This window comes from Ranitomeya variabilis, chromosome 4, assembly GCF_051348905.1.
Source record: "Ranitomeya variabilis isolate aRanVar5 chromosome 4, aRanVar5.hap1, whole genome shotgun sequence".
NCBI classification, from domain to species: domain Eukaryota; kingdom Metazoa; phylum Chordata; class Amphibia; order Anura; family Dendrobatidae; genus Ranitomeya; species Ranitomeya variabilis.
This window is the reverse complement of record NC_135235.1, coordinates 687960352-687987045: the sequence shown is the minus strand read 5'-3', so window position 1 is coordinate 687987045 and position 26694 is coordinate 687960352. Positions and strand designations below refer to the sequence as shown.

The 26694-nt window shown below is 46.7% G+C and overlaps 1 protein-coding gene across 2 annotated transcripts in view; it reads left to right on the top strand.

Annotated features, from left to right (window-relative positions):
- Positions 1–26694, top strand: part of LOC143767632 (uncharacterized) — a 157880-nt gene that overhangs the window by 108759 nt on the left and 22427 nt on the right. Inside the window, exons 1-6 of one of the 2 annotated variants that reach the window (XM_077256073.1) lie at positions 11025–11068; positions 23934–24135; positions 24262–24441; positions 24524–24647; positions 24731–24828; positions 26196–26286. In XM_077256073.1, coding sequence (XP_077112188.1) covers positions 24058–24135; positions 24262–24441; positions 24524–24647; positions 24731–24828; positions 26196–26286 — 571 coding nt within the window. In that variant the 5' untranslated portion in view covers positions 11025–11068; positions 23934–24057. Of the gene's footprint in view, positions 1–11024; positions 11069–23933; positions 24136–24261; positions 24442–24523; positions 24648–24730; positions 24829–26195; positions 26287–26694 lie in introns of those variants that run through there. The other variant, XM_077256072.1, reaches the window with a different exon arrangement.

The window sequence follows — 26694 nt, the reverse complement described above, 5'->3', positions numbered from 1 at the left end:
TGTAGCCCCTTCCAGCTTTGTGCAGGTCTACGATCTTGTCCCTGACGTCCTTAGAAAGCTCTTTAGTCTTACCCATGTTGTAGAGGTTAAAGTCTCACTGATTAATTAAGTATATGGACAGGACTCTTTTATAAAGGTGACTATGTAAGACAGCTGACTTTATTGCAGGTAACGAGTTGATTAGGAACATCTAACTGGTCTGTAGGAGCCAGAACTCTTAATGGTTGGTAGGGGATCAAATACTTTGTCACTGCAAAATGCAAATAAATTTATCTAATGTATACAATGTGGTTTTCTCGATTTAATTTTTTATATTCTATCTCTCAATGTTAAAATTAACCTACCCTTAAAATTATAGACTGTTCATGTCTTTGTCAGTGGGCAAATTTACAAAATTAGCAAGGGATCGAATACTTATTTCCCCCACTGTATGCGCATGATGAAACTGCCTTACAATTTCAATGGGAAGCACTCAAATGTGTCCTCAGAGGGATAGTAAAAAAACATGGATCCAGGCTAAAAAAAGAGAGAACAGCTAAAGTCTCCCATTTGCTTGAGCGGATTGATCTTGTTGACAAACAGCATAAACGATCTGCTTCCCTCCAGGTGTACGCAGACCTGCTTAATGCTAGAAAGGAGCTATGGTCGTTTTATGGATGAAGTACATGCAAATATTGTGGAATTTCAGGGCACCTACTTATGGAAGGAACCAAGTGGAAGCTTCTCGGTACTAGATACGGGTGTCATGCCGGTGTCACCGCCAGTTACCCCGCTATTGCCGTCTCTCCATACTCACCTGCCTTCGGCGTCTCGGCACGCCTCCTCTCCTGCGATGTCCTCTTTCCTGCGCTCGCTCCCAGCCGTTCCTGCCCGTCGGTCGCGCGCGCACACTCGTTTCTTCTCTGCGCGTGCGCACCATTGATCTTCTCTGCCGGCGCTCCTTCCTCTCCCCTCTATGCTCCTGGAGGATCGTCACCCGGAAGCTCCTCCTCACGCCGGTATGTAAGCTGCTCTCTCCCTTTCCTCTGTGCCAGTAGATCATTTGTGTTTTCACATGTGCTCCTGGTCCCTCGCTCTCCCTGATCTTGTGCCTCTGCCTCGGTGGCATATCTACTTCTCTGCCTTACCTTCCCGTTTTGTCCTTTATCCTTGTAATCCAGGCTTCTGTATTGTTCCCCGTACCTTCAGTCTCTTTCTTACCTTACAGTACAGCCTCTCCGTATTCCTGCCCTCTCTCTCTCTCCCTGGTCTCTACCTACTACCTTCGGTTCCCTCCTGGTTTTCCTTTTGCCCTACTCCTTCTTTTTGTGTAGCCTTCCAGCTTCCGTGGCGATAGTCCCTCGCGGGCCTGCCCCTAACTCTCCCTGTATAGGGGGCGGTCCACCAGGTCAGCTCGTCCGTGAGGGGTTCGTCGTCGCGGTCCAGAGGGTCCACTCCACGTTATTTTCCTTGTACAGCATCACAGTATCTACTGGCCATGGACCCCGCTGGTGTCTCCGCTACCCAAAAGGAGCTACTTTTTTTACGGGAGAACCAGACTAGGATCATGTCCTTTTTAAAAAATATGGAGTCTCGTGTCGCGGCCTTACAGTCCTCTGATCCTTCTATCTCCGCTCAGCTCACTTCCCTGCAGCAGGAGCTTAGCCAACAACGGGACACTCAGGCTCATATTCTAAATTTCATGGCCTCAGTCGATAATCGACTTCTCTCCCTTCAGGGTGCCGCTTCGGCTCCGACCCAGGTCTCCGCTCCACAGCCTTCGCCTCGTCTGGCCAGACCCCCCCGCTATAGCGGTGACCCTAAATTTTGTCGTGGGTTCCTTAATCAATGTCAATTACATTTTGAGTTGTCTCCGCTGCTTTACCCGACAGATCGAGCAAAGGTGGCATTTGTCGTTTCTCATCTTGAGGGCGAGGCTTTGGCTTGGGTAAACCCCTCTGGGAGAGGGATGACCCGGTGGTTTCCCAACTCAGTCTTTTTTTAGATACCTTTCGCAAGGTATTTGATGAACCCGGTCGTTTGGTTTCTACCACAGAGTCTCTGTTCAACCTTCACCAGGGTACCCTTACTGTGGCTCAGTACGCCATCCGCTTCCGGACGCTATCCTCTGATTTAGGGTGGAACAATGAAGCTTTGGTAGGGGCCTTTTGGCGAGGTCTAGCTTCTCGAATTAAAGATGAACTGGCGGGGCGTGATACCCCTACTACTTTGGATGATCTTATTTTTTTGGCCACTCGCATTGATTTGCGGTTCCAAGAGCGCTCTCGGGAGACTGTCAGAGAGAGAAGGTCTCCTCGTCCGGTCTCTGCTACCCGGGGTACGCCTTTTCCTCTAACCACTACAATCTCCTCTTCATCTCCCGAGCCCATGCAGGTGGATCGTCTTAAGTCCGCTGAACTTCGTCGCAAGGAGAGACTCGCACAGGGTTTATGCTTCTATTGCGGCAGTGCCTCCCATCTGCTGCGTTCCTGCCCTCTGAAGCCGGGAAACGCCTCCGCCTAGGACAGGTAAGGGAGGTCTTCCTAGGTAGTTCTGATTCCTCTCCCCCTTTAGTTTTGTCTGTTATTTTGCATTTAGGCTCTAGTCGCTTCTCTCTGGAGGCTTACATAGATTCTGGAGCGGCTGAGAATTTTGTTCAACTTGACACGGTTAGGAGACTTGGAATACCTGTCAGGTCCTTGGAGATCCCTAGACAAATAGCTTCTGTCGATGCTCAGCCTTTGCGGGAGTCTATTACTTTAGTCACCGAGGAACTTGAAATTCAAATTGGAGCTCTTCATCATGAGAAGCTGGCGTTTTATGTTCTACCCTCTTTGCCCCATCCGTTTCTTTTAGGACTTCCTTGGCTAAGGAATCATGAACCAACTCTCAATTGGCGGTCTGGAGACGTTCTTTCCTGGGGATTGTCTTGCCTGAACAGATGTCTTCTTCCCGTCAAGCCTACTTGTACTTCTCCTTCTGCTCCAGGACTGGTGAACCTGCCCTCGGCCTATTCTTCATTTTCGGACGTCTTCGACAAGAAAGAGGCTGAGGTGTTACCACCGCATCGTCCCTATGACTGCCCGATTGACCTGGTCCCTGGTTCCACTCCTCCCAGAGGTCGTATTTATCCTCTGTCGCCCTCCGAGACTTTAGCTATGTCCGAGTATGTCCAGGAAAATCTGGCCAGAGGCTTCATTCGAAAGTCTTCCTCACCTGCGGGGGCGGGCTTCTTTTTTGTTAAGAAAAAGGATGGTTCCCTTCGACCCTGTATTGATTATCGTGGCCTCAATAACATCACAATTAAAAATAAGTATCCTCTTCCTCTTATCCCGGAACTCTTCGACCGCCTTCGGGGAGCTCGCGTCTTCACTAAACTGGATCTCAGAGGCGCTTATAATTTGGTCCGAATCCGCGCGGGAGATGAATGGAAGACGGCTTTTAACACTCGTGATGGCCATTATGAGTATTTGGTAATGCCTTTTGGCCTATGTAATGCTCCTGCAGTCTTTCAAGAGTTGGTGAACGATGTTTTTCGGGATCTCCTTTACACCTGCGTGGTGGTATATTTGGACGACATTCTAGTGTTTTCTCCGGATTTACTTTCTCATCGTAGGGATGTCAAGCAAGTTCTTCTATGTCTTAGAGAGAATCGTCTGTACGCTAAGCTTGAAAAATGTGCCTTCGAACAATCCTCTCTGCCGTTCTTGGGTTTCATCATCTCTGACTCCGGGCTGCGTATGGATCCTGATAAACTCTCTGCCGTGCTCAATTGGCCTCGTCCACTCGGAGTGAAAGCAATCCAGCGTTTTCTTGGATTCGCGAACTACCATCGGCAGTTCATTCCTCACTTCTCCTCCCTGACTGCTCCTATCTCCTCTCTGACTAAGAAGGGTGCTGATCCTCATCATTGGCCAACTGAGGCTGAACAGGCTTTCCTCTCGCTCAAAGAAGCTTTCGCTTCGGCTCCTGTACTTCATCGCCCGGAAGCTAGCAAACCCTTCTTCCTTGAGGTCGACGCCTCTGCTATCGGAGCGGGAGCTGTGCTCTCTCAGAAGTCCTCTTCTGGTCATCTTGTGCCTTGCGGTTTCTTCTCGAAAATCTTCTCGTCTTCTGAAAGGAATTATTCCGTAGGCGACAGAGAACTTCTGGCCATCAAGCTGGCATTGGAGGAATGGAGGTATCTGCTGGAGGGAGCTCTACATTCCTTTGTAATTTATACGGACCACAAGAATTTGGCCTACATCCGTTCGGCACACCGGTTAAACCCTCGACAGGCCAGGTGGGCATTGTTCTTCGCTCGGTTCGATTTCGAACTTCGCTTTCTGCCAGGAGAGAGAAATGTCAAGGCCGACGCTCTATCCAGATCTTTCTCGCCGGTGGATACTATGGAGGAGACCACGCACGTCATTGAGCCGACCAGTATCATCACGGTTGCTCCGGTCGCTTTGTCCTCATTACCGCCGGGTAAGACCTTTGTCTCGGACAGGAACAGAAGACATGTTCTATCTTGGGGTCATGCCTCTAAACTTGCGGGCCACGTCGGTGTCAAGAAGACCTTCAATCTCTTATCCCGCTATTACTGGTGGCCAACCCTCTCTAAGGATGTCCAAGGATTTGTTGAATCTTGTCCTACATGTGCTAAGAACAAGGTACCAAGACACCTGCCTTCTGGTCTTCTGCATCCTCTTCCTGTGCCTTCTTCTCCGTGGCAACATATTGCAGTAGATTTTATCACTGATCTTCCCAGTTCTTCCGGTTGCTCCGTCATCCTCGTGGTCGTGGATCGCTTTTCCAAGATGGCTCATTTCATCCCCCTCACTGGTCTACCTTCGGCTCCGGTGTTGGCGAAGATTTTTGTTCAGCATATCTTCCGCATTCATGGTCTGCCTCAGCATATCGTCTCTGATCGTGGAGTTCAGTTCACCGCCCGGTTCTGGAGGTCTCTCTGCAAGTCCATGAATATCTCGCTAGACTTTTCTTCGGCCTATCATCCTCAGTCCAACGGTCAAGTAGAACGTACTAACCAAATTCTAGTGACTTATCTTCGGCACTTCACTAACGCCCATCAAAATGACTGGACTGACTTATTACCTTGGGCCGAATTTTCCTATAATAATCACACCAGCGAGGCTTCTACCAAGACTCCTTTTTTCATTGTGTACGGACAACATCCTGGTCTTCCTCTACCGGTTCCTCCTGTCTCTTCTGTGCCTGCGGCAGATCTTCTGTCTAGGGAATTCTCCAGGATCTGGCAGGAGACCAAGTCCGCTCTCGAATCAGCTCAGCTTAGGATGAAGAGACATGCAGATAAACGACGCCTTGATTCTCCTAGATTTCTTCCTGGGGATAAGGTCTGGCTCTCGTCAAAATTTATCCGCCTTAAAATCCCTTCGTACAAATTGGGTCCTCGCTACATTGATCCCTTTGAGGTTCTGGCTCGTATTAATGATGTCTCTTACAAACTAAAGTTGCCTCCCTCTCTTCGTATTCCCAATTCCTTTCATATCTCCCTCCTCAAACCTGTAGTTTTTAATCAATTTCATGCCTCGACCTTGTCTTCTCCTACCCCTGTATCTACGGATAACGTCTTCGAGGTAAAAGATATTTTGGCTATGAAGAGACGTAGGGGTAAAACTTTGTTTCTAGTGGACTGGAAGGGTTTCGGTCCTGAGGAGAGGTCCTGGGAGCCTCAGGAGAACATTCAGGCTCCTCGCATTTTAGCCAGGTTTCTTTCCAGCCTCAAGAAGGGAGGAGGACGTAAGGATGGGGGTACTGTCATGCCGGTGTCACCGCCAGTTACCCCGCTATTGCCGTCTCTCCATACTCACCTGCCTTCGGCGTCCCGGCACGCCTCCTCTCCTGCGATGTCCTCTTTCCTGCGCTCGCTCCCAGCCGTTCCTGCCCGTCGGTCGCGCGCGCACACTCGTTTCTTCTCTGCGCGTGCGCACCATTGATCTTCTCTGCCGGCGCTCCTTCCTCTCCCCTCTATGCTCCTGGAGGATCGTCACCCGGAAGCTCCTCCTCACGCCGGTATGTAAGCTGCTCTCTCCCTTTCCTCTGTGCCAGTAGATCATTTGTGTTTTCACATGTGCTCCTGGTCCCTCGCTCTCCCTGATCTTGTGCCTCTGCCTCGGTGGCATATCTACTTCTCTGCCTTACCTTCCCGTTTTGTCCTTTATCCTTGTAATCCAGGCTTCTGTATTGTTCCCCGTACCTTCAGTCTCTTACCTTACAGTACAGCCTCTCCGTATTCCTGCCCTCTCTCTCTCTCCCTGGTCTCTACCTACTACCTTCGGTTCCCTCCTGGTTTTCCTTTTGCCCTACTCCTTCTTTTTGTGTAGCCTTCCAGCTTCCGTGGCGATAGTCCCTCGCGGGCCTGCCCCTAACTCTCCCTGTATAGGGGGCGGTCCACCAGGTCAGCTCGTCCGTGAGGGGTTCGTCGTCGCGGTCCAGAGGGTCCACTCCACGTTATTTTCCTTGTACAGCATCACAACGGGGCCTCCTTGAGAAAATGAGTTAAAATGCCCTACACTAAAGTTAATATATAAGGGGGAAAATATTCTGGGATTGGAAAGTACACAAACTATACTCCTTTATGGCACAACTATAACTTACCAGAGCTACAGAACTAATAGGAGGAGAGGGGTATATGTTTGGTATCACAGCTCTTGAGGGATGGATTATTCAAGAGCTTTAAGCAAATAAAGGCAGATTTTAACCTTCCGCATAGGGTCTTTTATCAATGTCTGCAGATATATCATGTATATAGTACATAACTAAGAAAAAAAGCCACACTGATTCATAGACATCCCCCAATAGATACCATTGCTACAGCGGTGGATACAAAAGGTCTAATATCCCTTATTTATAGGCAGTTACTGTCCCTACATTTGATAGTTAAGACAAAATGGGAGGAGGATGTGGGTCCCTTATCTGAGGGACAATGAGGGAAATACTGGATTTGTCACCTAAACTTTCCTTGTCTGAGTCACAAAGATTATCCCACATTCTTCTCACCCATAAGGAATATAGATCCCCAAGTATTTTATTTAAAACTGGATTATGAATGGATGGTACATGCCCTAGCTGTGGTCACAATGACGCCCACCTGATGCATATGATGTGGAGATGTGGGAATATTGGCGACTACTGGAAGGGGGCATCGCTCTTATACTATCAGTATTTGGGATAAAACTTCATTTGGAACCTAAAATCTGTCTCCTAGGACTCTTGGGAGAGGACGTAGACCCAGACTCCTATATGGCAATAGCTCAGGAATATTATTCTAGCCAGAAAGCTGTTGGCTCTACATTGGATAGACAATTCTCCCCCAACGATATCCGAACTAAAATCCAGGATAAATATCATCCAATGCTTGGAAAGGGGAAGCTAATATTAAAGGAACATTCTCAAGAAATCCATCCACATATGGGAGCTATGGTTAATTACCCCAGGTATTGCTCCAGGAAACCTCAGAAATCCTATACTGGACCGTTTCTCCATTTCCTTACAGTAACCCAGGAATTTATATCATTATACCCAAGGTGTCCACAGATAATAATGGTCTCAGACCACACAATTGCCCCTTCTCAGATACAGTACAGACCAAAAGTTTGGACACACCTTCTCATTTAAAGATTTTTCTGTATTTTCACGACTATGAAAATTGTACATTCACACTGAAGGCATCAAAACTATGAATTAACACATGTGGAATGATATACTTAACAAAAAAGTGTGAAACAACTGAAAATATGTCTTATATTCTAGGTTCTTCAAATGAGCCACCTTTTGCTTTGATGACTGCTTTGCACGCTCTTGGCATTCTCTTGATGAGCTTCAAGAGGTAGTCACCGGAAATGGTCTTCCAACAATCTTGAAGGAGTTCCCAGAGATGCTTAGCACTTTTTTTGCAAGACGAGTTGTACTTTTAAAAAAGACCATTGTTTTACCATATAATATACTGGAAAATGGGAAAAAGATTCCGAAAATGTGCTGTTTCACAATTTTTTTAAACTTTTTTTTTTACCATGTTCACTAAATGCTAAAATTGACCGATTATGGCGATTCTGATTCTCCAGATACCAATACATGTTTGTTTTCTTTTAATGTAAGTGGTAAAAAAATGGCGCCATTTTCTGAGATCCGTAGCGTCTCCAGTTTTCAGGATCTGGGGCTCAGTGAGGGATTATTCTTTGTGCGCTGAGCTGACGTTTTTTATTCATATAATTTTGGGACAGATCCGATGCTTTGATAGTTGACCGCTGGCCGGTGCTCATAGCAGATCGGCTATGACAACCACAGGGGTCCCCTGCAGACCCCAGGTTGTCATACCAACCGATTGGCACCCCGTAATCATGTGACATAGGCGCCAAAGGGCAGAGCTAATGATGCACTTCCAGAGTGGCCATGTTAAATGTCGCTGTCAGAGTTTCACAGTAGCATTTAATATGTTAACAGCTGTTGGGGATCGAGATTCCATCAGCGGCCAGTGGAGGCACAAAACAGCTGATCAGTGCCGGAGCCGCATGGAGGCAGGGACAAGACCAATGACGTGTATATATGTCATGGCTCGTGAAGAGGTTAATTTTACCAATATTTTGTGCAGGAAACGTCCAACTGCAGTTTTACCGCGTGTGTCCGGTGTCAGTTCTACAGTACGACAGAGAGGCGAGGGTCTGTGACTGAAGCTGGGGGTATACGGGTGTATACAGCGTACACAGAGGGGTCTGTGACCGAAGCTGGGGGTATACAGGTGTATACAGCATGCACAGAGGGGTCTGTGACCGAAGCTGGGGGTATACGGGTATATACAGCATACACAGAGGGGTCTGTGACCGAAGCTGGGGGTATACGGGTGTATACAGCGTACACAGAGGGGTCTGTGACCGAAGCTGGGGGTATACTGGTGTATAGAGTACACAGAGGGGTCTGTGACCGAAGCTGTGGGTATACGGGTATATACAGCATACACAGAGGGGTCTGTGACTGAAGCTGGGGGTATACGAGTGTATACAGTGTACACAGAGGGGTCTGTGACCGAAGGGGGTATACGGGTGTATACAGTGTACACAGAGGGGTCTGTGACCGAAGCTGGGGGTATACGGGTGTATACAGTGTACACAGAGGGGTCTATGACCGAAGCTGGGGGTATACTGGTGTATAGAGTACACAGAGGGGTTTGTGACCAAAGCTGGGGGTATACGGGTGTATACAGCGTACACAGAGGGGTCTACGACCGAAGGGGGTATACGGGTGTATACAATGTACACAGAGGGGTCTGTGACCGAAGGGGTTATACGGGTGTATATAATGTACACAGAGGGGTCTGTGACCGAAGCTGGGGGTATACAAGTGTATACAGTGTACACAGAGGGGTCTGTGACCGAAGCTGGGGGTATACGGGTGTATAGAGTACACAGAGGGGTTTGTGACCAAAGCTGGGGGTATACGGGTGTATACAGTGTACACAGAGGGGTCTGTGACCGAAGCTGGGGGTATACTGGTGTATAGAGTACACAGAGGGGTTTGTGACCAAAGCTGGGGGTATACGGGTGTATACAGCGTACACAGAGGGGTCTACGACCGAAGGGGGTATACGGGTGTATACAGTGTACACAGAGGGGTCTGTGACCGAAGGGGGTATACGGGTGTATATAATGTACACAGAGGGGTCTGTGACCGAAGCTGGGGGTATACTGGTGTATAGAGTACACAGAGGGGTTTGTGACCAAAGCTGGGGGTATACGGGTGTATACAGTGTACACAGAGGGGTCTACGACCGAAGGGGGTATACGGGTGTATACAGTGTACACAGAGGGGTCTGTGACCGAAGGGGGTATACGGGTGTATATAATGTACACAGAGGGGTCTGTGACCGAAGCTGGGGGTATACAAGTGTATACAGTGTACACAGAGGGGTCTGTGACCGAAGCTGGGGGTATACTGGTGTATAGAGTACACAGAGGGGTTTGTGACCGAAGCTGGGGGTATACGAGTGTATACAGTGTACACAGAGGGGTCTGTGACCGAAGGGGGTATACGGGTGTATACAATGTACACAGAGGGGTCTGTGACCGAAGCTGGGGGTATACGGGTGTATACAGTGTACACAGAGGGGTCTGTGACTGAAGGGGGTATACGGGTGTATACAATGTACACAGAGGGGTCTGTGACCGAAGCTGGGGGTATACGGGTGTATACAGAGAGGTCCGCTCTGTACACACACGGCTCTGCTCCATACACCTCATACACACACGACACGACTCCGCTCCATACACCTCATACACACACGGCTCCGCTCCATACACCTCATACACACACGGCTCCGCTCCATACACCTCATACACACACGGCTCTGCTCCATACACCTCATACACACACGGCTCTGCTCCATACACCTCATACACACACGGCTCCGCTCCATACACCTCGCACACATACGGCTCCGCACACATCGTACACATGCGGCTCCGCTCCGTACACCTCGTACACATACCGCTCCGCTCCGTAAACCTCGTACACATACCGCTCCGCACACCTCGTACACACACGACTCCGCTCCATACACCTCATACACACACGGCTCCGCTCCGTACACCTCATACACACACGGCTCTGCTCCATACACCTCATACACACACGGCTCCGCTCCATACACCTCATACACACACGACACGACTCCGCTCCATACACCTCGTACACACACGGCTCTGCTCCATACACCTCATACACACGGCTCTGCTCCATACACCTCATACACACACGGCTCTGCTCCATACACCTCATACACACACGGCTCCGCTCCATACACCTCGCACACATACGGCTCCGCACACATTGTACACACGCGGCTCCGCTCCGTACACCTCGTACACACACGGCTCTGCTACATCCACACTGTAAACCCCTCCTGACCCCACACATAAACTTCCCCTCATCCAGCACCATGACAACCAGCACAGCAGAGTCCTGTATACACTGAGGCCCCTGATCATGTGACCCCTGACTCCTCCCCTCCTGTGACCTCATCACAGGTCCTGTGCGCACAGAGCAGCCATATATGTGGTGGAGTGCGGCTCTGCAGGTCAGTGATGAGCTGTTCTCTCACATAGCGCTACTGTCCCCACTTTTCTCCCTCCAGTCCCTTCACTATAAAGCCTGGGCTTCATTATACAGCTGTACAGGAGCCTAGTGGAGGCTTTTTAGCCATTTCTCAGACTGTAGCTCCTGGGAACAGGCCCTCGCTCCAGTCCCTTCACTATAAAGCCTGGGTCTCATTATACAGCTGTACAGGGGCCTAGTGGAGGCTTTTTAGCCATTTCTCAGACTGTAGCTCCTGGGAACAGGCCCTCGCTCCAGTCCCTTCACTATAAAGCCTGGGCCTCATTATACAGCTGTACAGGGGCCTAGTGGAGGCTTTTTAGCCATTTCTCAGACTGTAGCTCCTGGGAACAGGCCCTCGCTCCAGTCCCTTCACTATAAAGCCTGGGCCTCATTATACAGCTGTACAGGCACCTAGTGGAGGCTTTTTAGCCATTTCTCAGACTGTGGCTCCTGGGAACAGGCCCTCGCTCCAGTCCCTTCACTATAAAGCCTGGGCCTCATTATACAGCTGTACAGGCACCTAGTGGAGGCTTTTTAGCCATTTCTCAGACTGTGGCTCCTGGGAACAGGCCCTCGCTCCAGTCCCTTCACTATAAAGCCTGGGCCTCATTATACAGCTGTACAGGAACCTAGTGGAGGCTTTTTAGCCATTTCTCAGACTGTAGCTCCTGGGAGAAGGCCCTCGCTCCAGTCCCTTCACTATAAAGCCTGGGCCTCATGATACAGCTGTACAGGAGCCTAGTGGAGGCTTTTCAGCCATTTCTCAGACTGTAGCTCCTGGGAGAAGGCCCTCGCTCCAGTCCCTTCACTATAAAGCCTGGGCCTCATGATACAGCTGTACAGGAGCCTAGTGGAGGCTTTTCAGCCATTTCTCAGACTGTAGCTCCTGGGATCAGGCCCTCGCTCCTCGTCTGTATTGTGACTTGTGTTATTCTCTAATATCTGATATTTGTGGTTTCTCCATTAGTCAGTGCTGTGACATCTGGAGAACATTCTTATCAGTAAATCTTTGGAGATGTGTTCCAGGTTCTTAGGCCGGGTTCACACTTGCGTGTGGCTGGTCTTTGGATGGCTGCCTATTTCCTTCCTTAAGCTCCGCCTACTTCTGCATGTTTCCTGCGTACCTATCTTTAACATTGGGTACTCAGGGACATGCGTTGTATGCGGATGCAGCGTTTTTATGTGCCCGCTGATCGCACAGGAATTCAAAAAGTTGCCTTCCCGTGCGGTCGGGGGGCACATCAAAACGCCACATGCGGACGCCCCCTCATGGAACGCATGTCCCTGCTTACCCAATGTTAAAGATAGGTACACAGGAAACATGCAGAAGTAGGCGGAGCTTAAGGGAGGAAGTACGCAGCCATCTGGAGACCAGCCACACGCAAGTGTGAACTTAGCCTTACAGATAACTCTGATCTCTGCACCGCACACATGCAGATTACAGGATGGAGGCAAAGCAGATTACAGAGGAAAATGAGTTTATTTCAACTTGAAACAAAAATGTCTAAATTTGACCAACTTTCCCTGCTGGTTGTACTCAGCACTACAATTCCCAGCAAGTCATATGGCTGCAGCACTGGTTACATCCTGACTCTAGTTACAATGAGGTTATAGTGATGATCATTGAGGTAGTATTGCCTGTAGAGCAGGTTTACAGAGGTGTCCATGACTTCACAATTGGTGGCCTTAGGGTCAGTGTCTGTTCTGTGATGATGTGAAGCCTGGCAGCCGCCGATCAGCCGGAACTTCCATCTACAGTCACTGAGCTGCTCAGTCTACAGCGGCCGCGTACTGCACATCCAGGAGAGGGAGCAGCTCCATCACCAAGCAGTGCTGACTGCGGCAGACACAGGACAGCTGTTCAGTAGGGGGATCATGTGTCACAGTCCAGCCATTGATGACTTATTCTAAAGATAGACCAATGCTACAAGTCTAGGACAACAAACTAAAGCCAGCAAATGATGTGGGGCTGGGTCAGTAAGTGTAATATATATATACTAGATGGTGGCCTGATTTTAATGCATTGGGTATTCTAGAATATGTATAGTAGTATATAGCACAGTCCACATAGTATATAACACAGTCCACATAGTATATAACACAGCCCACGAAGTATATAACACAGCCCGCGTAGTATATAACACAGCCCGCATAGTATATAGCACAGCCCACGCAGTATATAACAGCCACGTAGTATATAGCACAGCCCACGCAGTATATAACACAGCCCACATAGTATATAACACAGCCCACGTAGTCTATAACAGCCCACGCAGTATATAACACAGCCCACGCAGTATATAACACAGCCCACGTAGTATATAACAGCCCACGTAGTATATAACACAGCCCACGTAGTGTATAGCAGAGCCCACGTAGTATATAGCACAGCCCACATAGTATATAACACGGCCCACGTAGTATATAACATGGCCCGCGAAGTATATAGCCCAGCCCACGTAGTATATAACAGCCCATGCAGTATATAACACAGCCACTTAGTATATAGCACAGCCCACGCAGTATATAACACAGCCCACATAGTATATAACACAGCCCACATAGTACATAACACAGCCCACGTAGTATATAACACAGCCCACGCAGTATGTAACGCAGCCACGTAATATATAACACAGTCCACACAGTATATAACACCGCCCATGCAGTATATAACACAGCCCACTTAGTATATAACACAGCCCACTTAGTGTATAGCAGAGCCCATGTAGTATATAGCACATCCCACATAGTATATAGCACAGCCCACGTAGTATATAACACAGCCCACGTAGTATATAACATAGCCCGCGTAGTATATAGCACAGCCCATGCAGTATATAACACAGCCACGCAGTATATAACACAGCCCACGTAGTATATAACACAGCCCACGTAGTATATAACACAGCCCACGTAGTATATAACACAGCCCACGTAGTATATAACAGCCCACGCAGTATATAACACAGCCCACGCAGTATGTAACGCAGCCACGTAGTATATAACAGCCCACGCAGTATATAACACAGTCCACACAGTATATTACACAGCCCGTGTAGTATATAACACAGCCCGTGTAGTATATAACAGCCCACACAGTATATAACACTGCCCACATAGTATATAACACAGCCCACATAGTATATAACACAGCCCACGTAGTCTATAACAGCCCACGCAGTATATAACACAGCCCACGCAGTATATAACACAGCCCACGTAGTATATAACAGCCCACATAGTATATAATACAGCCCACGTAGTCTATAACAGCCCACACAGTATATAACACAGCCCACGCAGTATATAACACAGCCCACGTAGTATATAACACAGCCCAAGTAGTATATAACACAGCCCACGCAGTATGTAACGCAGCCACGTAATATATAACACAGTCCACACAGTATATAACACAGCCCATGCAGTATATAACACAGCCCACTTAGTATATAACACAGCCCACTTAGTGTATAGCAGAGCCCATGTAGTATATAGCACATCCCACATAGTATATAGCACAGCCCACATAGTATATAGCACAGCCCACGTAGTATATAACACAGCCCGCGTAGTATATAGCACAGCCCACGTAGTATATAACAGCCCACGCAGTATATAACACAGCCACGTAGTATATAGCACAGCCCACGCAGTATATAACACAGCCCACGTAGTATATAACAGCCCACATAGTATATAACACAGCCCACGTAGTATATAACAGCCCACACAGTATATAACACAGCCACGTAGTATATAGCACAGCCCACGCAGTATATAACACAGCCCACGTAGTATATAACACAGCCCACGTAGTATATAACAGCCCACGTAGTATATAACACAGCCCACGTAGTATATAACAGCCCACGTAGTATATAACACAGCCCACGTAGTATATAACAGCCCACGCAGTATATAACACAGCCCACGCAGTATGTAACGCAGCCACGTAGTATATAACAGCCCACGCAGTATATAACACAGTCCACACAGTATATAACACAGCCCGCGTAGTATATAACACAGCCCACGTAGTATATAACACAGCCCACGTAGTATATAACACAGCACACGTATATAGCAGAGCCCACGTAGTATATAGCACAGCCCACGTAGCATGTAACAGCCACATAGTATATAGCACAGCCACGTAGTATATAGCACTGAGACGTATATAACACTGGAGGGGAGTATGGAGGAGGGCGGTGGCGGCAGCTTTCTGGAGACCAGCCCGTCCGTCCATGAGAAGAGCAGATGTACGGGCGGTGGTGAGAGGGCCATCTCCGGCTGTGCAGGAGCAGCCCACGGTCCGCGCATAACAATAACAGGACACGTGTTTAGATGACAGAGAAGCCGAGGGCCCGGCCGGGAGTGTGGCTCACACGGGGCGCCCTGCAGGACTTCAAAGTGCCGGCACATGGGCTGGCTCCGAAGAGCTGTTCACGTGCAGACGCCCTTCCTGTAGTCCGGCACGGAGGCCGCTGCTGGGGGAGGACATCGTGGCTGCTCCTGGGAGTGTGTGGAGCCCCGGGCACAGGTCAGATGATGGCGGCTGCTATGATCTCCCCGTTGTATTTCCGTGTCCCGCATTGTGAGCGCTCGCTGCTTCCTCCCCATTATAACCTCATGCACTGTGTGCAGGTCATGTGTCAGCAGTGACGCACACAGGGGGTACTGACTGGAGGGGAGTAGGGAGGGGGCAATTCGCGGCCGGACTGTGCCTGTCGCTGCCGGCCGCGACCAATCAGCGACCCGGGATTTTCGTTACAGACAGACAGACGGAAGTACCCCTTAGACGATTATATAGATAGATTGACGGCTCTATTACTGTATTGTAGTGAAGTCCTCCCTGCTTTAACCCCTTCCCGACCTGTGACACAGCGTATGCGTCATGAATGTCGGTGCCAATCCGACCTGTGACGCATATGCTGTGTCACAGAATGATTGTGTCCCTGCAGGTCGGGTGAAAGGGTTAACTCCAATTTCACCCGACCTACAGGGACAGGGGGAGTGGTACTTTAGCCTGGGGGGGTGGCTTCGCCCCCCCGTGGCTACGATCGCTCTGATTGGCTGTTGAAAGTGAAACAGCCAATCAGAGCAATCTGTAATATTTCACCTATGAAAATTGGTGAAATATTACAATCCAGCCATGGCCGATGCTGCAATAGCATCTGCCATGGCTGGAGACCCCGATCTGCCCCCCCCCCAACGCCACTGATCTCCTCCTCTCCGTCCTGTCATGTCCCATGCTCCCCTCCATCCTCCTGTCTGCTCCCCCGTCCTCCTGTCTGCTCCCCCCGTGCTCTGATCGCACCCCCCCGTGCTCCGATCGCACCCCCCTATACTTACCGAGCTCCAATGTCCCTCACGGTGTCCTCGGTCTTCTCCATGGGCGCCGCCATCTTCCAAAATGGCGGGCGCATGTGTAGTGCGCCCGCCGAATCTGCCGGCCGGCAGATTCTTTCCAGGTACATTTTGATCGCTGTGGTAGGTTCTATCACAGCGATCAAAATAAAAAAAATAGTAAATAACCCCCCCCCCCTTTATCACCCCCATAGGTAGGGACAATAATAAAATACAGAAATTATATTTATTTTTGTTTTTCCATTAGGGGTAGGGTTAGGGGTACGGGTAGGGTTAGGGTTGCACTTAGGGTTAGGGTTGCACTTAGGGTTAGGGTTGCACTTAGGGCTAGGGTTGCACTTAGGGTTGCACATAGGGTTAGGGTTCCACTTAGGGATAAGGTTGCACTTAGGGTTGCACTTAGGGCTAGGGTTGCACTTAGGGTTGCACTTAGGGTTAGGGTTGCACTTAGGGATAGGGTTCCACTTAGGGTTAGGGTTGCAGTTAGGGTTGCACTTAGGGTTAGGGTTGCACTTAGGGTTAGCGTTGCACTTAGGGCTAGGGTTGCACTTAGGGTTGCACTTAGGGTTAGGGTTGCACTTAGGGATAGGGTTGCACTTAGGGATAGGGTTGCACTTAGGGTTGCACTTAGGGCTAGGGTTAGAATTAGGGTTAGAATTAGAGTTAGAATTAGGGTTAGTGTTGCAATTAGGGTTACAATTAGGGCTAGGGTTGGAATTAGGGTTAGAATTAGGCTATGTGCACACGGTGCGGATTTGGCTGCGGATCCGCAGCGGATTGGTCGCTGCGGATTCGTAGCAGTTTTCCATCACGTTTACAGTACCACGTAAACCTATGGAAAACCAAATCCGCTGTGCCCATGGTGCGGAAAATACAGCGCGGAAACGCTTGGTTGTATTTTCCGCAGCATGTCAATTCTTTGTGCGGATTCCGCAGCGTTTTACACCTGCTCCATAATAGGAATCCGCAGGTGAAAGCCAAACAGAAAACACTGGAAATCCGCGGTAAAGCCGCAGGTAAAGCGCAGTGCGTTTTACCTGCAGATTTTTCAAAAACGGTGTGAAAAATCCGCACACAAATTCGCAACGTGTTCACATAGCCTTAGGGTTAGGGTTGAAATTAGAGTTAGGGTTGGAATTAGGGTTAAGACTAGGGTTAGAGGTGTGTTGGGGTTAGGATTGTGGTTAGGGTTGGGATTAGGGTTAGGGGTGTGTTGGGGTTAGTGTTGGAGTTAGAATTGATGGCGCCACCATTAATTCCAGCCAATCTTGCGTTGAAAAAGTCAAATGGTGCTCTCTCCCTTCCGAGTCCCGACGTGTGCCCAAACAGTGGTTTACCCCTACATATGGGGTACCAGCGTACTCAGGAGAAACTGGACAACAACTTTTGGGGTCCAATTTCTCCTGTAACCCTTGGGAAAATAAAAAATTGCGGGCTAAAAAATTATTTTTGAGGAAAGAAAAATTATTTTTTATTTTCACAGCTCTGCGTTATAAACTTTTGTGAAGCACTTGCTCACCACACATCTTGATAAGTTCCTTTGGGGGTCTAGTTTCCAAAATGGGGTCACTTGTGGGGGGTTTCTACTGTTTAGGCAGATCAGGGGCTCAGCAAACGCAACGTGACGCCCGCAGAGCATTCCATCAAAGTCTGCATTTCAAAACGTCACTACTTCCCTTCCGAACCCCGATGTGTGCCCAAACAGTGGTTTACCCCCACATATGGGGAATCTGCGTACTCAGGAGAAACTGGACAACAACTCTTGGGGTCAAATTTCTCCTGTGACCCTTGGGAAAATAAAAAATTGCATGCTAAAAAATTATTTTTGAGGAAAGAAAAATGATTTTTTATTTTCATGGCTCTGCGTTATAAACTTCTGTGAAGCACTTGGGGGTGCAAAGTGCTCACCACACATCTAGATAAGTTCCTTTGGGGGTCTAGTTTCCAAAATGGGGTCACTTGTGGGGGGTTTCTACTGTTTAGGCACATCAGGGGCTCTGCAAACACAACGTGACACCCGCAAAGCATTCCATCAAAGTCTGCATTTCAAAACGTCACTACTTCCCTTCCGAACCCCGACGTGTGCCCAAACAGTGGTTTACCCCCATATATGGGGTATCAGCGTACGCAGGAGAAACTGAACAACAACTTTTGGGTTCAAATTTCTCCTGTTACCCTTGCGAAAATAAAAAATTGTTGGCTAAAAAATCATTTTTGAGAAAATAAAAATTATTTTTTATTTTCATGGCTCTGCGTTATAAACTTCTGTGAAGAACCTGGGGGTTTAAAGTGCTCACTATGCATCTAGATAAGTTCCTTGGGTGGTCTAGTTTCCAAAATGGGGTCACTTGTGGGGGAGCTCCAGTGTTTAGGCACACAGGGGCTCTCCAAACGCGACATGGTGTCCGCTAACTATTGGAGCTAATTTTCCATTCAAAAAGTCAAATTGCGCGCCTTCCCTTCCGAGCCTTGCCGTGCGCCCAAACAGTGGTTTACCCCCACATGTGAGGTATCGGCGCACTCAGGAAAAATTGCCCAACAAATTTTAGGATCCATTTTATCCTGTTGCCCATGTGAAAATGAAAAAATTGAGGCTAAAAGAATTTTTTTGTGAAAAAAAAAGTACTTTTTCATTTTTACGGCTCAATGTTATGATCCGGTGACTTTGGAGCCTCATGAGACTTTCTCAGGAGAAGTGGAATCTGTACTGACCGCAAACCCTCAACTTAACACCGCAACTAGAAGTAGCCGTGGGGTGTGCCTAAAAACCCTAGACACCTTGACACAGCCGGAGGACTAAATACCCCTATAGAAAGAAATAGGAATACTAACTTGCCTCAGAGCAGAACCCCAAAGGATAGGCAGCCCCCCACAAATATTGACTGTGAATAGGAGAGGAAAGACACACACAGGCAGAAAACAGATTCCTGCAAAAGAGGCCACTCTAGCTAAACAGGGAAAGATAGAACAGAATACTAAGCGGTCAGTATTAAAACTCTAAAAATATCCACAGCAGAAAATACAAAAAGTTCCACAATCTAACTAAAGACATGGAATGTATATCTGCAACTCCTGAGAATCCAACAAGACTGAGAAATTACTGATACAATCTAAGCTGGACAAAAAAAACACTGAATAGCACTAAATCATAAGCACACGGCATGTGTGCCAAGAAAACCAGACACTTATCTTTGCAGATTTGGCAGCAAGGCAGAGGAACCAGGCAAGGACAAAACCTCCAAAAACAATGGACAACTGGCAAGGACTAATGCATCCTTCTAACCGAAATACCCCAGTCAGAACTGCAATCAGCAGAAACACCTGACCAGGGCTGCAGCCCAGAGACAACTGCATTACCACCTACAACCACCAGAGGGAGCCCAAAAGCAGAATTCACAACAGATCAATTTGTGAAGCACCTGAGGGTTTAAAGTGCTCACTATGCATCTAGATAAGTTCCTTGGGGGGTCTAGTTTCCAAAATGGGGTCACTTGTGGGGGAGCTCCAATGTTTAGGCACACAGGGGCTCTCAAAACGCGACATGGTGTCCGCTAACGATGGAGATAATTTTTCATTCAAAAAGTCAAATGGTGCTCCTTCCCTTTCGAGCCTTACCATGTGCCCAAACAGTGGTTTACCCCCACATGTGAGGTATCGGTGTACTCAGGAGAAATTGCCCAACAAATTTTAGGATCCATTTTATCCTGTTGCCCATGTGAAAATGAAAAAATTGAGGCAAAAAAAATTTTTTGTGAAAAAAAAGTACTTTTTCATTTTTACGGATCAATTTGTGAAGCACCTGATGGTTTAACGTGCTCACTATGCATCTAGATAAGTTCCTTGGGGGGTCTAGTTTCCAAAATGGGGTCACTTGTGGGGGAGCTCCAATGTTTAGGCACACAGGGGCTCTCCAAACGCGACATGGTGTCCGCTAAAGATTTGAGCCAATTTTTCATTCAAAAAGTCAAATGGCGATCCTTCCCTTCCAAGCCCTGCCGTGCGCCCAAACAGTGGTTTACCCCCACATATGAGGTATCAGCGTACTCAGGACAAACTGGACAACAACGTTCATGGTCCAGTTTCTCCTTTTACCCTTGGGAAAATAAAAAATTGTTGCTAAAAGATCATTTTTGTGACTAAAAAGTTAAATGTTCATTTTTTCCTTCCATGTTGCTTCTGCTGCTGTGAAACACCTGAAAAGTTAATAAACTTCTTGAATGTGGTTTTGAGCACCTTGAGGGGTGCAGTTTTTAGAATGGTGTCTCTTTTGGGTATTTTCAGCCATATAGACCATTCAAACTGACTTAAAATGTGAGGTGGTCCCTAAAAAAATGGTTTTGTAAATTTTGTTGTAAAAATGAGAAATCACTGGTCAAATTTTAACCCTTATAACTTCCTAGCAAAAAAAAAAATGTGTTTCCAAAATTGTGCTGATGTAAAGTAGACATGTGGGAAATGTTATTTATTAACTATTTTGTGTCACATAACTCTCTGGTTTAACAGAATAAAAATTCAAAATGTGAAAATTGCTAAATTTTCAAAATTTTCGCCAAATTTCCGTTTTTTTCACAAATAAACGCAGAAATTATCGACCTAAATTTACCACTAACATGAAGCCCAATATGTCACGAAAAAACAATCTCAGAACCGCTAGGATCCGTTGAAGCGTTCCTGAGTTATTACCTCATAAAGGGACACTGGTCAGAATTGGAAAAAACGCCAGGTCATTAAGGTCAAAATAGGCTGGGTCATGAAGGGGTTAAAGGGAACCTGTCACCCCCCAGGGCGTTTTTAAGTAAAAGTGCCACCTTCAGCAGCACTAAGGCTGCATTCTGTGAAGGTGGCTCTTATGTTTCTGATCCCTAGTAACGCTGAAATATTGGCTTTTATAAATTGCACCCCATACCTGTATTGAGTCACAGAGGTATCCATGGTGTCTTCCCGTTTTAGCTGCCTCTGAGCCATCCATCTTAGTGCTGCCAAAGGTGGCTCTTTTACTTAAAAATGCCCTGGGGGGTGACAGGTTCCCTTTAAAAAGTTTCTTGCTCTATGCAGGAAAAAAGTTTTATATTGGGTGCAATTAGACCCAACTAGAAAAAACACCTAAAAAAATTAATGCAAGTCTCTTAAAAGTATATGTTCGTATATACGAAACCCTTTAAAAAAGGGGACTATAAATGGGTTAATTGTAATATCAGGAACAATACACAGAAGCTGACGGAGCCAATGTGCAGCTTAATGTTCAGGCCAATTTTTACAATTCAGACCACTGTCACTTTATGAGGTTATAACTCTGGAACGCTTTTACGGATCCCGCTGATTCTGAGATTGTTTTTTCGTGACATATTGTACTTCATGTTAGTGGTAACATTTCTTCGATATTAGTTGCGTTTATTTATGAAAAAAATGGAAATATGGGGAAAATTTTTAAAATTTTACAATTTTAAAACTTTGAATATTCATTCCCTTAAATCAGAGAGATATGTCATACAAAATAGTTAATAAATAACATTTCTCACATGTCAAGTTTACATCAGCACAATTTTGGAACCAATTTTTGTTGTTGTTAGGAAGTTATAAGGATTAAAAGTTGACCAGCGATTTCTCATTTTAACAACAAAATTTGCAAAACCACTTTTTTAGGGACCATCTCACATTTAAAGTCACTTTGAGGGGTGTACATGACAGAAAATAGCCAGTGACACTCTTTGAAAAACTACACCCCTTAAGGTGCTCAAAACCACATTCAAGAAGATTATTAACCCTTTAGTGCTTCACAGGAACTGAAGCAAAATGGAAGGAAAAAATTACCATTTAACTTTTTATTACAAACATTTTACTTCAGAACCAATTTTTTTATTTTCACAAGCGTAAAAAGAGAAAATGAACCACAATATTTGTTGTGCAATTTCTGCTGAATATGCCGATACCCCATAAGTGGTGGTAAACCACTGTTTGGGCGCACGGCAGAGCTTGGAAGAGAAGGAGCGCCGTTTGACTTTTTCAATGCAGAATTTTCTGGAATTGAGATCGAACGCCATGTCGCGTTTGGAGAGCCCCTGATGTGCCTAAACAGTGGAAACCTCCCACAAGTGACACCATTTTGGAAAGTAGACCCCCCAAAGAGCTTATGTAGATGTGTGGTGAGCACTTTAAACGCCCAAACGCTTCACAGAAGTTTGTCGCAGAACCGTGAAAATAAATCTTTTTTTTCACAAAAATGTTTTTTTAGCCCCCAATTTTTTTATTTTCCCAAGGGTAACAGGAGAAACTGGACCCCAAAAGTTGTTTTCCAATTTGTCCTGAGTACACTGATGCCCCATATGTGGGGGTAAACCACTGTTTGGGCGCACGGCAGAGCCTAGAAGGGAGAGAGCACCATTTGACTTTTTGATCGCAAAATTGGCTGGAATCAATGGTGGAGCCATGTTGCGTTTGGAGACCCCCTGATGTACCTAAACAGTGGAAACCCCCCAATTCTAACTCCAACCCTAACCCCAACACACCTCTAACCCTAATCCCAACCCTATCCATAATCCTAATCACAAGCCTAACCACAACACACCCCTAATCCCAAACCTAACCATAATCATAATCACAACCCTAACCACAACACACCCCTAACCCTAATCACAACCCTAACCCCAACACACCCCTAATCCCTAACCAAAACCCTAATTACAACTCTAACTCCAACACACTCCTAACCCTAATCCCAACCATAACCCTAATCACAACCCTAACCCCAACACACCCCTAACCCTAATCCCGACCCTAACCACAAACCTAACCCTAATCCCAATACACCCCTAATCCCAACCATATCCCTAATCCCTAATTTGATTCATCAAATATCAAGCGTTTTTTGCAAAAACGTCTACTACTGTTCCTCTATCTCTCGCTGGAAAAGCTCTTCTTGTTTGGATACAGCTGTGCTTAGTTTGGACTGAACTACATCCGTGCTAGAGTGTCTTAAATGGCGGACACAGTGGTAAGCTGAAATGTAATAATTTTTTTCCATTACCGTGTAATGAATATCTCCTGCAGTATTGCTAATGCCGATTCCAGTGTTGATAAATGAGACGAGAATTAGCGTTATGGAAGATGAGTCTATGAGAAATGTATTCAGCTGCCGACTCCGAGGTGGAACCTGCTTCTTGTCTGTGGCTTAAACTATATGTTTTATTAGTAGATGTCAGGGAAGAACACAGTATGTTGTAAAATAATAAAAATATCATTGCTGCTTGGGTCCCCCGCCAGTCTCTGTATTTCTTGGTTATTCCCAACGAACTTGTGATTCCTACAGCCAATCAGTTGCCAAAGCAGTGAGTAACATAGCCAGTGATTGGGAGCATGGAGGAGAGAGATGTCCTAGTCAGCAATTCAACTCGTGTTCCAGTCCATAACAGACTAGATAATACAACATGTGCACTTTCTATCTCCTAATATGCTTCCTTTAATATTTCCAACAGTTGTATTATTGCACAAGATTTTTATGCTACATCAGCTCATCTTCTCACTCAGTTCTCTACAATATCGGATCCTCTCAGTGAAGATCTTCTATATAAGAGAATTTTCCTGATTTAACCATCAAAGATGGATATGGACAGAGACAAGATGGTGGAGAAGATCTTACACCTCACCCTAGAGATCCTCTTCCGGCTTACTGGAGAGGTGAGAGATTCTGATGATGTCAATTTACATTCTTATCTATGGGAATAACAAATTGACAGAACTGGAGAGGTGAGGACTCTGGAAATGTCTGTAGTGAGATTTATTAATGTGTCTCTCCATAACCAGGATTACACAGTAGTGAAGAAGACCTCTAGTGAGCGCTGTCAGGACCCTGTGTCTGAGGGATGGGAAAGACTCCTGAGCCCAATCATGGGGCCTCCTCCTCACCCCCTAATACACGAGGACATCAATGACCAGAAGACCCTAGAACTTACCTACAAGATGATTGAGTTGCTGACTGGAGAGGTGACACTGCTGGGAATGCTGGGACATTATACAGTAACGCTATTAAGGGATTGGGGGATGACTGTATCATTGTATGTGTCAGGTTCCTATAAGGTGTCAGAATGTCGCTGTCTATTTCTCCATGGAGGAGTGGGAGTATTTAGAAGGACACAAAGATCTGTACAAGGACGTCATGATGGAGGCTCCTCAACCCCTCACATCACCAGGTAATAGACAGGACTAAATACACACGGCCTATAATTATCTGTATGTAAAGAATGAATTCAGTCCCTGTATGTGTTTCCTCCAGATCTATCCAGTAAGAAGACAACACCAGAGAGATGTCCCCGTCCTCTTTTTCCACAGGACTGTAAACAGGAAGATCCCAATGTTCCTCAGGATCATCAGGTAGATGGAGAGAAGGTGTCATGAGATCTCCCCTTTGATGTGTAGACCGAAGTGAAGGTCTTGTGCTCAGTCTTGTTTTTTCCACCAGAATTACCATATTTTTTGGAGTATATGAAGCACCGGACCATAAGATGCACCCAGGTTTTAGAGGTGGAAAATAGGGAAAAAATATTTGAAGCAAAAAAATGCGGTAAAGTATTTACTAACGTAATTAACATACTATTATATGTTGTGTTATTATATATAATAGTATGTTATTATGTTGGAAGCTACGGGTAGATGATGGTGCTGCTGGACCAGTGTGGTGTCTGTAAAGTACTATATGAAGACGCTGGAGGGTGAGTATAAGAATGGGGGCACAGGGCTTATATTTAAAGTACCAATCCAGTACTGAAAAATGACACTGGAGTGCTGCTTTAAGATCCCATGGGAGAACTATAGCTCCCAGCGTGTCATGCAGATCCTGTGGTATGCTGGAAGTTATAGTTCACCGCAGGAGTGGCAGAGTGCTTTTTTATGTGTTGTAATTACTAATCTTTTAATTAATTCTTACTTGTACAGGCTGTGCTCATATCAGTGCAGGTCCTGCAGCCAGCCAGCCACGCTGGAAAACCAAAAGTATCTATCTCTCTACAGCTTTCAGGACCTGTGTTGAGGTAATGAAGGGCTGGAGCATCACATGATCGCACAGAGCCCTTCCTCTTATTACCGCACCACAAGTCCTGTAAGAGGAAGCTGAATTGTTTCTAGTGCGGTGTCTGAAGGATCTGTGGTGACATAATGAAGAGGGAGGGCTCTGTGCTATCATGCGATGCTCCAGTCTGCCCTCTTCATTACCTCAACCCAACTCGTATAATGACGGGAACACTTGGCATCAGCACAGCCTGCGCTGTGTTGTCAGGTCTGCGACTACGGCAATCCCTCCTGTGGCACCCAGCTCCTGTTTCTCCATTGGAAACATGATCTCCCCAGCTGCTGCAGGAATCCGGCGCTGTTGAAACCATGTGGGTCCACTGTTTAAGTGAAGGAATATTCATTTGCTGCTCCCCGCCCTGACAGGTGGGCGGTGAAGCAGCTAATGAATATTCCTTCACGTTAAGCTTTGGGACCACGTGGGTTCCCCAGTGCTGGATTCCTGCAGCGGCGACAATTTCCTGCCTCCTGCAATCCCCCTCCCCACATTTTACATTCGGACCATAAGACGCACCCTGCACTTTCCTCTCAAATTTGAAGGAAGAAAAGTATGGTCCGAAAAATACGTTATGTGTTTTATACTTGTGTAATGAGAACGGTGGAGATGCAGGATTAGAGCTGATCATAGATGTGACTTCTCCATCTGTCTGTGACTTTTACAATATTTGTTTCAGGGTGAAGATCTGACCCATATTAATACTACAGAGACATATGTGAGGGGTGATGAGTGGCGTAAAGAGGAGATTCCTACATGTGACTACCCAGGTGAGTGGTAACCACTAAATGTAGAGAAGTCACAGATTCTTCTCAGTCACCGGCTGTGGCTGCTTTATCAATGGTGTAGTCCGGTCGTATCACAATCGTGTGATCACCATTTTACCTCTAGACCACAACATTCTGCTCCATTTGGAAATGTTGAAATTACTTTGTGAAATTGTTAAATCCTTTTCTATAGAGCTTACAACCGGGAGTATTCTCCTACCCCTGGGATTAGGAGACGCTGACCACTAGCTGCCGAGATCTTTTAGCTAGAAAGCCAAATGACGTAGAATGTGCTGACAAGTTATAAAATCACTTGACGAAAAATATTATGATGGGCCTGTAAGAGAAAGCAGAGGGTAATGATGCTGTTGGCTTCCTAGAACCCTGATATCTTATTGGATGAGTCTACCT